The sequence below is a fragment of the Pituophis catenifer genome, unplaced genomic scaffold (genome assembly GCF_029215685.1).
Source record: "Pituophis catenifer annectens isolate HBS135680 unplaced genomic scaffold, rPitCat1.0.hap2 SCAF_7, whole genome shotgun sequence".
NCBI lineage: Eukaryota > Metazoa > Chordata > Lepidosauria > Squamata > Colubridae > Pituophis > Pituophis catenifer.
This window is the reverse complement of record NW_027256887.1, coordinates 51,247,187-51,261,703: the sequence shown is the minus strand read 5'-3', so window position 1 is coordinate 51,261,703 and position 14,517 is coordinate 51,247,187. Positions and strand designations below refer to the sequence as shown.

At 41.1% G+C, this 14,517-nt stretch overlaps 1 protein-coding gene across 1 annotated transcript in view; it reads right to left on the bottom strand.

Moving 5' to 3' along the window:
* The window catches only part of ALX1 (ALX homeobox 1), a 36,490-nt gene extending 22,224 nt beyond the window's left edge, over window positions 1-14,266 (bottom strand). Inside the window, exons 1-2 of the mRNA XM_070947567.1 lie at window positions 14,044-14,266; window positions 8,713-9,017 (exon numbers count right to left, since the gene is read on the bottom strand). Of these exons, the coding sequence (XP_070803668.1) occupies window positions 8,713-9,017; window positions 14,044-14,266 (528 nt within the window). The remainder of the gene's footprint in view (window positions 1-8,712; window positions 9,018-14,043) is intronic.
* Between the last annotated feature and the right edge of the window lie 251 nt (window positions 14,267-14,517).

Here is a 14,517-nt window from a genome sequence, read left to right as displayed (position 1 = left end):
TTCTCCAAGCCTCACAGAATCTTAGCTAGAGGTTCTCCCGAACCCATGTGAACCCCCAGCAGCCCACTCCTGATGCAATCTCATCATGACTCGGCTGAAGACCTGGTGGCTGCCTGGGATAGTGCGGCCGCCGGGGCTTTGGACCGCGTCGTGCCTTTGCGGCCTCTGACCTGGCACTGAACTCACCTAACTCCTTGGTTCTCTGAGGAGCTGAGGAAGATGAAGCGCCGGAAAAGATGCCTGGAGAGTAGTTGGAGGACCAGCCACTCCGAATCCGACTGAACACTGGTGAGGTCTCACATTAAGACCTACCTAGTGGTGATAAAAGCAGCGAAATCTAGCTATTTTGCCGCTCTTATAGCGTCATCAGATAATCGCCCAGCTGCCCTGTTTAGGGTGACCCGCTCCCTCCTCCATCTGGAAGCGCGGGATGATCCCTTGCAGGGTCAAGCTGAGGACTTTGTGCAGTATCTGTATGACAAGATCTCTCAGATTCGGGAAGGCCTGGCCTCTGACTGGGTAAGTCTGGACGGGATGATTGAGGTAGGTCTTGAGAGTGTTATCTGGGAGGAGTTTAATCCTGTTGCTCCCGAGGACGTGGACAGGATCCTGGGATGGCTGAACGCGACCACATGTTTATTGGACCCGTGCCCCTCCTGGTTGGTACTGGCTTCCCAGGAGGTTACACGAGGCTGACTCCAGGGGATTGTTAACACTTCTCTGAGTGAGGGGGTCCTTCCGGCTGCTTTGAAAGAAGTGGTGGTGAGGCCCCTCCTCAAGAAGCCCTCCCTGGATCCGGCTATTTTGGCTAACTATCGTCCAGTCTCCAACCTTCGCTTCGTTGCGAAGGTTGTTGAGAGTGTGGTGGTGCAGCAGCTTCCCCAGTACCTGGATGAAGCTGTCTATCTAGACCTGCTCCAGTCCGGTTTCCAGTCTGGGCACAGCATGGAAACGGCATTGGTCGCGTTGGTGGATGATCTCTGGAGGGCTCAGGATAGGGGTTGTTCCTCTATCCTGGTCCTGTTAGATCTCTCAGCGGCTTTTGATACCATTGACCATGGTATCATGTTGCACCGGTTGAAGGAGCTGGGGGTGGGGGCACCATTCTGCGGTGGTTCTCCTCCTACATCTCTGACCGGTCGCAATCCGTGTTGACAGGGGGGCAGCGGTCGACCCCAAGGCGCCTTGTTTGTCGGCTGCCACAAGGGTCGGTCCTCTCGCCTCTTCTGTTCAACATTTATGTAAAGCTGCTGGGCAAGATCATCTGTGGCTTTGGGGTGGAGTTCCATCAGTATGCTGACAACACTCAGCTGTACATCTCCACCCCAGGCCACCCAACGATGCCCTTAAAGTGATGTCCCAGTGCCTGGAGGCCGTGCGGGCCTGGATGGGGAGAAACAGGCTCCGACTCAACCCTTCCAAGACTGAGTGGCTGTGGCTTCCGGCGTCCCGATATAGCCAGCTGGTGCCATCGCTGGCTACTGGGGGCAAATCACTGCCCCCCACGGAGAGGGCTCGCAACTTAGGCATCCTTCTGGATGCATGGCTGTCTTTAGAAGAGCATATGACGGCCGTGGCCAGGGGGGCTTTTTATCAGGTTCGCCTGATACGCCAGTTGCATCCCTTTCTGGATCAGGACTCCCTACGCACGGTCATTCAAGCACCCCTCACTTCCCGCCTGGACTACTGCAATGCTCTCTACATGGGGCTCCCCTTGGGGTGCACCCGGAGGCTGCAGTTGGTCCAGAATGCGGCCACGCGGGGGATTATGGGAGCGACGGGGCGCTCACATATAACACCTCTCCTGCGCGAGCTGCACTGGCTTCCTGTGGTCTTCCAGGTGCGCTTCAAGGTGTTGGTGACCACCTTTAAAGCGCTCCATGGCTTAGGGCTGGGGTATTTGCGAGACCGCCTTCTGCCGCCAATAGCCTCCCACCGACCGGTTCGCGCGCACAGAGAGGGCCTCCTCAGGGTGTCGTCGGCCAGGCAGTGCTGGCTGGTGACCCCCAGGGGGAGAGCCTTCTCTGTGGCAGCACCTGCCCTCTGGAATGACCTGCCCCTTGAGATATACACGATATCAGACCTCCGGACTTTTCGTCGGGCCCTGAAGACACACTTGTTCCATCTAGCTGGGCTGGCTTGATCCCATCCTCTCAGTTTTTTAATCGAATTTGGTTTTAATTGGGTTGTTTTAAATTCGGGCCAAAATTATTTAATTGTTTTTTAAATGTTTTGAAATTTTATATGCTATGTTTTATCCTGGCTGTACACCGCCCTGAGTCCCGCAGGAGAAGGGCGGTATAGAAATATAATAAAATAAATAAATAAATAAATAAATAAATAAATAAATAAATAAATAAACAAACAAACAAACAATAATGGCAAGCTGTGGTACAAAATGGCAATGGCAGAGAACATCCAAAGAAACTAGAGGAAGTTTTAAGGTAATGAGAAGTTCTTGTCCATGCCCAAGACATGTCTATTTATTTTCTTTCACGGAGATGTTCATTTTCTATAGTTTCATTTACCATGTTTACATTTTCTACCTGGGGGTCATGTATACAATGAAGGCTGCTTTCCTTTTTATTGGCTTTGTTTTGATTGCATATGGGTTTTAATATGGGGTATCTTTCTATGCATCTTTAAATATATGTGTTTCTCTATTTTCCAGGGTTTTTTTTGTTTTTTTTTTTTTTTACTGTGACAAGGGTGTTCTGATGTTCTTTGGAGCTGGGGGACAAACTGCAATTTTGGATCTGGGACATAATCCCTACTCTTACTTTTATTTAGTGCCTTGGACAAATTCTTGTCTCTGGTTTGAATTAGTTAGCTTTCTGGAATTAGGTACTAGCTTCCAAAGAATGGTGGTGTGTTTTGCAATTCAATCCTCACCTTGGCCATTTTCATATAATTCTGTTTTGTTTTGTTTTTACTTTTTAAAATAAAAAAACAGCCCAATATTAGTAAGAATAGCAACAGCTAAAGAAATAGAGAAAAGCTGGGAAACAAAACTAGGAAACTTAAGTAAAAAATCATCTTGAAGAAAAACAATTGGCAAAAAAAATTGGACAGAATACAATGTCTTTGCTATATTTTATGCAATCCCAATTTTTCCCTTCTTCCATACTGATTCTAAAAACTTGCTGATCCAGTCAGTTATTCAGCTACACTAAATGAAAGAAGCACAGTATTTTTTAAAACCAACTGAAGTTTCCAAAGGCAGTCTAACCACTCCCCCACGTCAAGCATATTGTAACTAGCTGATATGAAGCAGATGGAACTTATGTTCTTGAGGTTTGCTACTTTTGTGTTCTCCAGTATCAATACAAAGGCTTATCTGCAGTTCTCAAAGAAATATAAGCTGGAATAGTTGCTTTATTGGAGCTGCTATACCCAAGTCATGACAGGACTGGAATTTCATGAAAGCTAGTAGCTGCATGTGACCTTCCAACGTTATTGTTGTACGATGCATGTTAGCATGCCAAATTGCACAAATAATTTATTTCATATTTGTTCCTTTTCAACTGAATGACAGAATATATTCTAGCGTTACCAATATTCCACCACATTCATAGTTAACATTACATAATAACAAATCTGCTGGAAACAAGAACACTCCTTCAGGGCAGTTAAAGATTAGCCAATTAAGAAGCAATTAAACCACTTGAAATTACTTTCACTGAATAAGGTGACTGCCATGCTGAAACACCAGTGTGAGAATTAATTTTCCACAGACCCTCTTGCAAATTTAATAGAACAATTTTTGAAAAGTGCCTCTAAACCATCAAAAGGAAAAACACAGCTAATAAATATATTATGATCATATATATAGCAACCACTAGTCAATAAAATTTACCCAACTGCATAATCAATTGCAGGAAAGATTTTTTTTTTTTTTTGAAAGTTGTTGTGCTGTATGAAGGCTCTGGGAAACATTTTTTTGCCTCTCCTTTGTGTCTGCACTAAGAACAAATAACTCATAATATTTAATATTTAGGCCCCTGTCGCTGTAAATGTCTTGACCGTCTCCTTAGGCTGGGTGCCAGTTACTCTTCTGACATGCAACAGAAAAAGAAATTCACTTCAATAAATTAGATTCAGGCAGGCTCTTTCTGCATGTAAGCAGGATGAAACTTCTTGATGAAATACTGGCAAAATGAGATGTGCACTGCATATATTCAGCCAATCGTTTGGTTATTTTAAATCAAACAATTTGCTTGAATTTTAGGAAGGAATTTATGAGGGGAAGAAACCCACATTTTTTAACCCTGACACTCCCCCAAAATGTTTCTGTTTACATCGATTTACTCAAAACCGACTCTTGGCAAAGATAAAATAACCATTGCCTATATAAAATGAAGCAACAATCTGCTGCTTGTTATCCCTGCCTAACCAGATGCCGGTCTCTAATGATGTAAAGCCTTTGAAAATTGCTTAATATTATGATGGAATACTGTTGCCGCTCAGTGGGATTATGATCCCCGTTTTCTTACATTGGCCTTTTTCAGTAGACTGATCAGAGATGCAAAAATCTAGGGCATTTACTTCAATAGCACGGAAATCTCTATGTACACAAAGAGTAGAATAAACATTCTCAGGAAAAAAAAATGAAACCAGCAATTTTGTTCCAAGGAGAGAATATAATATATACAAGCCATAACTTCCCTCTCTCTCTGGCTCTGCCACTCTTTTATCTGTCCATAATGACTTGAGAAGCCTTAGCAAAACCTAAGCAGCTGCCTGCTGAATTAGACCAAACCTTGCTATTCCTTCAAATAGTAAGATATGATGTTAGCATGAACGGTACAGCAGTTTCTTCGAATGCCAAACCAAAACCATAATCTGTAATTCTGAAAATTGTGTCCAGCAAATTTTGAATTAGATACACAGCTTTCAAAAATATTTGTTATTGACACTATTTTTTAAAAAAAATTGAGAAAAAGGACACTTTGGGTGTTAAGTAACTATTAAATATTCTGGATTTTAAAAAGTATAGTTTTAGCTTGCTTAAATAAAACAGTATTAAATTATACAACCAGAAGACTGTGAATTTTAAACCTACCTAAGGAATAAAAGCCATCTGAGTGACTTTGTGCCAGTCACCCTCTCACAGCCCAACCCACCTCACAGGATTGTTGTTGTAGGGAAAATAGGAGGGGGTGGAAGTGTTGTGTATGTTCACTCCCTTGCATTATTTATAAAAATAATAAAGGTAGGATAAAAATAAATAAATAAAATAAATAATAAGAGGCATTCTGTAAAAGACAAATACCTATTCCTCGCCCATCACAGCAGAATATATAGTCTTAATCATATTTAGAATAGATTAATTCAGATTGGTGCAATTAGTCCAATACTCCAGATTTAAGTGAACTTTTGGTTAGCCTTATTGAAACAGGAAGGATTAAACTCAGTAGTTTTTTTAAAGCATCATTAAGTCTGGATCCAAGGTATCGTATTTCTTTATAGGAATTCTCTACAGTTTAAGGTACAATTTTGGATTTGTTGATATATCCATTATCAGCTATTTCCCAGTGTACTAACTACTTTACCATTTTAAACCTTCAATGGAATTTGCTTCACTTAGCAGGATTTTTTATGAGTTTGTCTCAGAGATATTTAATTCATTTAGGATTGCAATATAACAGCCACAACTGAGCTCAAAATTTGACTTTGCTTAACATAAAGTCACAAAAGGGGATCACATGACCTCAGGACATTGCAGCCATCCTAAATATGAGTCAATTGCCAAGCATCTAAATTTTGATCGTGTGACCATGAAGATGCTGCAATAGTCGTAAGTGTGAAATACGGTCATAAATTACTTTTTAAGGCACTGTGGTAACTTTGAACAGTCACTAAACAAACTGCTGTAAGTCGAGGACTACCTATATTAATACCTACATCCAACAAGTGTCTGTTAGCACCCCATACGTGCTACATGATTTGACCGAATATATGAATTAATGCAGCCTCAACTAATGCAACAACCCTTTCAGATGTATTAGATTATAAATCCCATAATCTCTAGTCTGGTGGATGGCAACAATAATTGTAGTCTGACATCTGGAAGATATCAACTGAAGAAAAATAAAGTTCTATTTGGGACAGAATCTATATAATGAAATAATTCCAAAACACACCCTAATTTCTTCTATGCCATCACAAGATGTAGGAAGTTTCCAAGCTTCTAGTGGCCCAAGTATGACCGTGCCTCCACTAATTTCAGTGGGAATAGCTGCCAGGAATGGGAACTGAATGTAATAATTTTAAGTAGTATTGCAACTCCTTTACCAACTACAGATTACTAATATAATATATTGCAAACTATATAATGTTCAACCTGATACTGCCAGCTTTGCAGGGATATGAGCTCCTAGATGCATTAGTACCCTGTTTCCCCCAAAATAAGATATCCCCTGATAATAAGCCCAATTGGGCTTTTGAGAGCATGGCAATAAGGCCAAGCCTTAGGGTTCAAAAAAATATTAGACAGGGTCTTATTTTCAGGAAAATCTGGTGGTTCTATGTGAGATATATGCACTTCTAAATACAAGCATGCCATACATTTGCTGTTCACCATATATATGTTTAAGTATATGCTTAACACATCATAAAAAGCATGCTTGTAATAATGAAGAGGAGGATATTATATATACAATAATCTGAAACAGCCTTAACCGAGAGTTTACACTTGCATTTGAAGAAGCACAAGAATACTGATTAGCAGAACATTGTTACTTGACCATTTACTACATTAATCTTGACAGTTTAATGCAGCAGATCCTATAAACAGAATTCCGGTGTTTTTAGTGGAGGATCCAGAACTCTATACTTTTCAAAATCAGTCACCGATGATGCTATTGATTCATAGAGCATGCAATAAAATCTTGGCATCACATTTCAATAGAAAGCCAGCTAAAGTTCCTGGAATTATATAGATTTCCAGATGGTAGAAGAGTCACGTGTGAACTTCAAGGCCAAAGTCCAAGATTTCTCAGCTCGGGAGGAGCCAGTTGGGTGATGATAGTGGTACTCAAAAGACCTCAAGTGCTATGAGTATGTTCTCATACTCATTAACATTGTTCAATATAATATGTTCTTTCTTTATTCTTCTCTTTAAAAACATTTCAGAATCAACAATAATAAAAAATAAAATGACTCAATGAATTGAATCAATTCACTAGAGTCATTTTATTATTATTTATTATTATTATTGTTTAAGCAAGTTATCATTTTCCTGAACAGAAGGATGGTTAGTCCTAATTTCAGAATGCAGATACATTCCTTTAACTACCTGCACAATTTGGCATTCCTTAATCATTACGTTAAAATAATTTTACCATATTTACATCCGCTTTATATTTCCAGAGTCCCAAATGTGAATAAATTACATAGGAATGGGACTATGTAATTATTTTTATTGAAAACATGGCTTCTTCTGTTCTACGTCCTTCATTAACAAAAATTTAGCTCCAAAATGCAGCTCATGCAACCGAGGTACAAAGGCACCTTAATGAAGCATAGTTAAAGCTGTCCAACAGAACCATTTGCTGCCACAGACAGGGGGATCCAGGGAAAGCAGAGCATACGACAAAATGTGTGTTGTGACATCATGATGCAACCCACATGACTTACAATGCAGAGATGCAAGCACAGAAAAAAAAGCAAGGATCGAGTTGTGATTGTCCAGATTCCGACTAATGAACCCAACCAATTCAGCACTCCGAGACTTGCAGCTTTCTCAAAGAACTGTTTTCATCCATGATGAAATGATGTATTCAATAAAACAGTCCTTTGAGAAAGCTGCAAGTCTAGGAGTGCTGAATTGGTTGGGTTCATTAGTCGGAACCTTGAGAGTGATATCATAACGTACTTTTTCTCATCTTTCCATGATTGCTGTTAGCAGCGGGGCTTTAGGCTGTCACAGCTCCGGTTGAACCCCAAAAGTCCTCAGTCTATAATCTAGTATGATATCAGATGTCCTAAAGCAAGACACTATGCTTTTTTTTTTTTTTTTTTTTTTTGCTTTAATTTATATGCCGCCCTTCTCTGGAGACTGTTTACAATGCCTTAAGCAATAGCCTTCATACTTTTGTATATTTATACAAAGTCAGCTTAATGCCCCCACAATCTGGGTCCTCATTTCACCTACCTTTGAAAGGATGGAAGGCTGAGTCAACCTTGAGCCTGGTGAGATTTGAACTTGCAGTAATTGCAAGCAACAGATGTTAATAACAGTGCTTTAGTCCACTGTACTACAGGTTCTTTTGCAATTTCTGATTGAATAGAATATAAAACCATCTTGCTTTACCTTACTAAGACCTTTAGACAAACTCTTGAGATCATGAAGTGAAGAACTGGGGGGCGGGAAAGGGGCAGCAGCTAGGGAAGTTACTCAGTGTTAACTAGATGGCATGCCTTGCTAGCAAATAGTAAAGGCCCAGCATCAGTTCTAAATAACCTATTTTATTTTGTCTGACTGATAATTTATACCTTTTGGTTTGGTTTTTGCAGGACCCTACTGCTTCAACTGTTTCTTCTAGTCATTCAGTAATTCAGTGTTTCTCAAACTTGGCAACTTTAAGATTTGTGGACTTCAACTCTCAGAATTCCCCAGGAAGCACGAAGCCACACGTTTTAAAGTTACCAAGTTTGAGAAACACTGAGTAGATTATGTTGTTCTGTTTTGGATGGAACTGAGGCACCTACCTGAACTCGAGCTTCAGTGAGTTCCGTTCTCAGAGCCAACTGCTCTCTGACATAAACATCGGGGTAATGTGTCTTCTGGAACACTTTCTCCAGTTCTTCCAGCTGTAAACTGGTAAAAGTGGTCCGGTGTCTTCTCTTCTTACTGCTGGAAACATTGCTGTCACACTTATCACCAAGTTCATCCAATTCTCTTTTCTCTGGAATCCCTTTCACAGGAGACATTCGGAGGTTGCTGCAAGTGTCCAGCGGTCTGCCCATCTCAGAGTGCAGTGGTTGACTCTCAACTTTCGTAATCCCAAAATTCACTGCAGAAGAAAATAAATGAAGTTGGCCTGCATTCATGTTAAGTTTAGCATCATTTTTTTAAAAAAATGTGTGACAAACCATAGATTGCTTGTAAGAATAATGTGTGAAATGTTTATAGGTACATGATCTACTCATGGGTGAGATTTGTTATGCTCAGATTTCTTTTTATGTGAGTATCTAGAAATTAGTGGACAAGATAAGGATATTATTGTGGATTTTGAATTTAGTCTCATCAAGATCTAAGTCTGATTTTTTTTTAAAGTAAGATGCACTTTTCCAGCAGTGCATTTCTTTTTCTACTAAAGATAAATTGATTCATACTTAGAATGGAAAATCTGATCAATGTAATAGTACAAACATATGGCACCGTACTAGACATAGCTTCTTAGCAATAAATCTTGTTGTATTCTTGCGGAGTTAACTTTGTATTAAGTCTATTCATTTAGAACAAGCCTTATTCTCTTCAAGGGTCAGCTATATTGCAAAGCCTATGTCTACTTTTCATTTACAACATAATCAAAGGGGTTTATTTTCAGGTAGACAAGCAATACTATCAAATATAATCATAACCAAATTTACTTAAGAGTAGGATCAATTGGGGATAATGAAACTTATTGCTAAACAAAGAATATGCAGAGAAACAATCTGAACATATTCCATTTGAGGAAAAATCAATTAGAGTTTTAAAATGCTTTTCTTTGGATGGATGATGTCCAGTTATTTTATTTTGCAAATTATTTAATCATGAAAATTATTAGGGGTGCATGTATTACAAGGATTCGTTAAAGAATGCAACATACCGAGTCAAGGTTAGTAAGAAATGGAAATATTTCACCAAAAAATAATGTTCTTAAATCTTAGTTGAGTGGCTTTGCTTCCAATTAGTTTCTTTATTACTGCAAACTTGGAGAGGGGGCTCTTTAAAATCATAACTCAGTCAAACTGGTTATTTCCTATATTTTGCCCTGGTCCTACAAGAACTATTTATCTGCTCAGAAACACTCACTGTCCAAGATAAAGCTTAAAGTATTCCCCCGCTCCCACTTAGCTTCTGAACAAATTCCCATGATTCCACACCCCGTTAAAAATGCCATATTTCTAAGATAATTGATGTTACATGTTGGGATGGAATCACAAGTTTAGGAGGAAAAAAATCATTCCATCTACCCATAACAGTAAGCATTAAAATGAAAGGAATTTAACTTGATATTTTGAATTTGTTTTTAGTGTTCTCTGTCACTCCCAGTAATTTCACTACACTGGTCTGCTCATTGGGTATGATTTTAACTAGGCATGGCTTACAATTTGCACTAGTGTCCTTACCTCTAGGTGAGATTCCAAACAAATTCAATGGAAAGTTCTACTCATCAAATATTGTCTCTCTCTCACACACACTCACACACAAACACAGAGAGAACTACACACATAAAATAAAACTATATATAAAAAATTAAATAATTTTAAGTGAGATGAGAAATAATGATTTAAATTCTGCCAACAATGTTCTTTCTGGTTCCTTTCTGGTAAAACTTTGATGCCATCTTCTATGAATGCAAACAATAACTAAACATGTATGAATTCTGACCAAATATTAGGCATTAACAAATAGCAAACCAATTAATACTTTTATGAAATTGGTAGTTTCATTAGATATTTCCTGCATTTCTCCATATGTATGTGGGGATGTGTGAGTGTGTGCTGAGAAGTGATTCTTTTTGAAATCATTTGAACTTTTTTCTTAGGCACACTGAACAGTGAGAACATTACAAATGGAAGGATAAATCCTTAATTTTAATAATAAGGGAAATTATATTATGATTCAAAATTAAACTTACCAAAACATAATAATCATTGAAGATATTTGCTTTATTTGAAACATGTTTGATATGTAAATGTCTCTCACCATAATGCATTAAATACCTCCCTTTGCTGTTTTAATTGCAAAATTTCTAAAAAATCTTTATAAACTCCTTTGCTTAGAATAAATTATCAATTATCAATTTTTTGATGTTTGTGTCTGTTCAGCTATAAAAAGGTTGCATTTTTCATTCTATGTTCTTTTTTAAAAAAAATTACAAATACAGTGCCTTAAAGTCAAAACTGTAACCAGTTGGCTGAGTCTAAAATTAGAGAGCAAGTCATCTTTCTGTTGTGAATTATATGGCAAAGGACACATTGCAAACGAGAAAATAAATGTAGCATTTAAAGAACAGAAATGCTAACTAATCCCAGAAAGTGGGGGGGGGTGTTACTAGATATTTTAGGCCAAGCTCGGACTGTTTGTTTTGTTAAGTGTTGAGTTTTTGCACTAATTACATGACTAAAGAGAACTCCAATCCACTTAAACTGAAGGACTAGGTAACAAAGCATTTCTTCTTGACTTGGTTTGTCAGATTTACAGACTGAGGTAGATAAGAGGTGAAAGTGGGAGAGGTTTAGGGAAAGGTTTAGGAGGCAAATCTGCAAGTTAGGAAGACCAAGGGATGTTTTGCTGCTGTTTTTGTTACAGAGTTTTGGATGACCCTGAAGCTACTGTGAAATAGTTGGATTTAGTGGAAGATGTGTTCCCTATAAATCTCAGAAGCAAACTGTAATTCCAACATACCCTTATCAGTTAGAAGTGGTGAAGTGTGTGTCTGTGTGTCTGTGTGGTAGCCAGCTTTTTGAATGAAAACAAAAATTGTAAGAACAAAGCTTAGCAAAGGCAAGATGGTTCACGCAATCACCAACTTCCAATGACTTTCCAGGCTGGAAAAGTGTTAATAGGCGCGCGAAAACCTCAGGGCAATGCACAATTGCTTCGGGAGCCCGTTGAAGCCCATTGAATTCTTACTTTTCACTTGCTAAGTATGAGCATCTAATGGCAAACCAAGGACTTCATTTCTGCAAGAGTCTGCTTGCTGCTACTACTACTATTACTACTGTACTACTAATTGCTTCTGCCACCGTTACTGCTCCTGGGTGAAAGAGAGAGAACAGTCTGACCCTTTTGATAGTTTTAAGTCTTGGCCGGTTTCTGGTTTCCAACATTTCATTTTGCTGGACTGTTTCTTCAACCTCCAGCAACTAGGCAGAGCGGAGAAGCTACGCAGAGCTTCCGGGCAACATAAAATTAACGGAAAGGGCAGCTGCTGGTTTGGAAGAGAGAGAGAAAGGAAGTAGCAGGACCACTACTTAACTACATAATCGTTTATTTTCCCCTTCATTTAATTTATCTTAGGGAGCACACAAAATAAAATGTAAAGAAACTTTGCTAAAGGAAGTAAGTAGAGGAGAAATATGGAGATGAAGCTATCTGTGAAGCAGCAAAGATTTTTTAAAAAAAAATGAATGAAAAAATAATAATTCAATGTAATCGTGTTGACCACTGATGCCTCTGTAAATGGAGAGTTGGTCCGAGTGATGCCTTTTGTATGTTACCGGTAGTTAAAAGGGAGGGGGGAAGAAAGCTATCAGAAAATAGATTCAGAGCGACTGGCCAGTTGACCATATGCAAAAAGAAACTCCACAGCAGAACAATATTCCCCCAAACCATAATTAAGTTGCCCGGTCCTTCAGTCATCGCTTTGTTTCGTTCTGCCTAATAAGTTATCCATCGAGTTGTCTTATTCTCTCTCCATCTAAAAAAAAAAATACAAATGTTGTGCTCTTATAATGGGCTGGGATCTCCACTCAGATATTCAATCGTAAAAATCGAGCTGATTCAGATCACAGCGGCCTGGCGGTTAGCTGAAACAGAGGATGAAAATGAAAAGTTGCTGCTGCACCGGTGTCCAAAGTAAAATGAAGTTTCGGGGCGTCAGTTGAACCCCCCTGCCCCCCACAAACAACTGCTGCTTTCTGCCATCCTTCCCCCCCCCCCCACCTCCCTCGCACCCCGCCCTTGCCCGGTCAATAATGTTAAGTTTAGCAACCCGGACTCTGCCTGCGGAGCCTTTGCGGATTCACTTTCGTTTTGCTAAGAAAAAGGAAGATGCGATGTTGAGGTTTACAAAACAAAAGCGGTTGTTTCTTTCCTCCGTGTAAGATCGGCGAGTAGATGAATCCAGAAAACCAAGAGGGCAGAATTCGGACCGTCTGGACCAAGGTACGTGAGTGTGTGTATGTTTAATTTAAAGCAGCCTCCGCGTTTTCCAAGGATTTCCTAAAGTACGTTCCTCCCAGAGGATCCTAAAGAAAGAGCATCTGGAAATTCGTCTGGAAACAGTCGAGGAGTTCAAATATTCCCGGGCGCTTTCCAGACCAAGTTTCAGCCTGAGGGAAGACCGTGTGCGTGTGTATGTATGCGTATGTGTAACCAGTGTGCCCAGGACGTAACTGCAAGCATGGATCAGAAATTGTCAACTACTTTAAAATGAAACGGCAGACGGAGAAGAAATACGCGATATATTTTCTCGATTTTGAAAGCGCGCGGATTTTCTTTAATTCACAATTATAGCAGCCAGTCGTAAATATTTTTCTTTTCTTTTCTCCGAAGTCACGCCTGTTGATTTCAATAATTTTGGAGGTTCTCTGCCCCCCCCCACCCCGTTGCCCATAAATAATGTGAATCTGTCAAAAGGCCTCTGTCAGACATCCGCCTCCCTCCCCCCCCCCCCAATCTTCTTCCCTACGGCTCCTAAAGCGAACCGGAATCTAAAGACGTCGGGAAATTTTTAGGTGGATCGAGCCTCCAAAGTGCCAATGACTGCATCAACCCTGAAACTAGCCAGCCGCATTTTTGCCTGGCCTGTTGTGCTCTTTCAACTCTCCCGATAATTTCCGGTTCAGGGACGTTAAGGCAAACCCCACTGTGTAAATCAGAAGTTAAATTTGCTGCCCGGAGCCCGACTGTTTGTGTACTTAGGGGAGGGAGAAGAATTGACAAAGATCACACACACACACACATACACACACAATCGCTTCCCGTTTCCCCAAGGCGAGCTGGGCTCCATTGGCGCGGCTTTTCTTCGGGAAACAGGAGCCCGTGACAGCCATCCTCAACCGTCCCGTTTCCCCACCTCCACCCCCGGTTGCCTCACTTACCGGAGCCGTCCCTAGCCGGGGAAGTCCTCTCCAGCCGGCCGTGAGCAGCGTAGGCGGCCTGCCCCACGCATTTGCCTCCGCCTTTGGCGTAGAAGGCTTCGCCGCCGTCCAGCGCTTCCATGACGTGCTCCAAAGGGGCTCCGGGGGCCAGGTAGAACTCGCCGCTTTTGCCCGCCGCCGCGGGGGGGCTCTTGAGGCCGAATTTGTCGCTCAGGAATTCCATAATCCTCGACGGAGCCGCACTCGCCTCAGCTGCTGCCCGCCCGGCTGCCGACCTGCTCCCCTGGCTGCCGCGACGGAGGCGCCCCGACGGCGCTTTTTATATCTTGAAGCGCAGCAGGGGCTTCTTGCGCAACCCTCCCTGCGCGCAGCCTCCGCTGGCTCCACCCAGCCTCTTGGCCCCTTCCCCCCCCCTCCCCTCTTCCAAGCCTCGGCCCACAGCGGAGGGGACGCCGGCCAAGGGGAGGGGGAGCG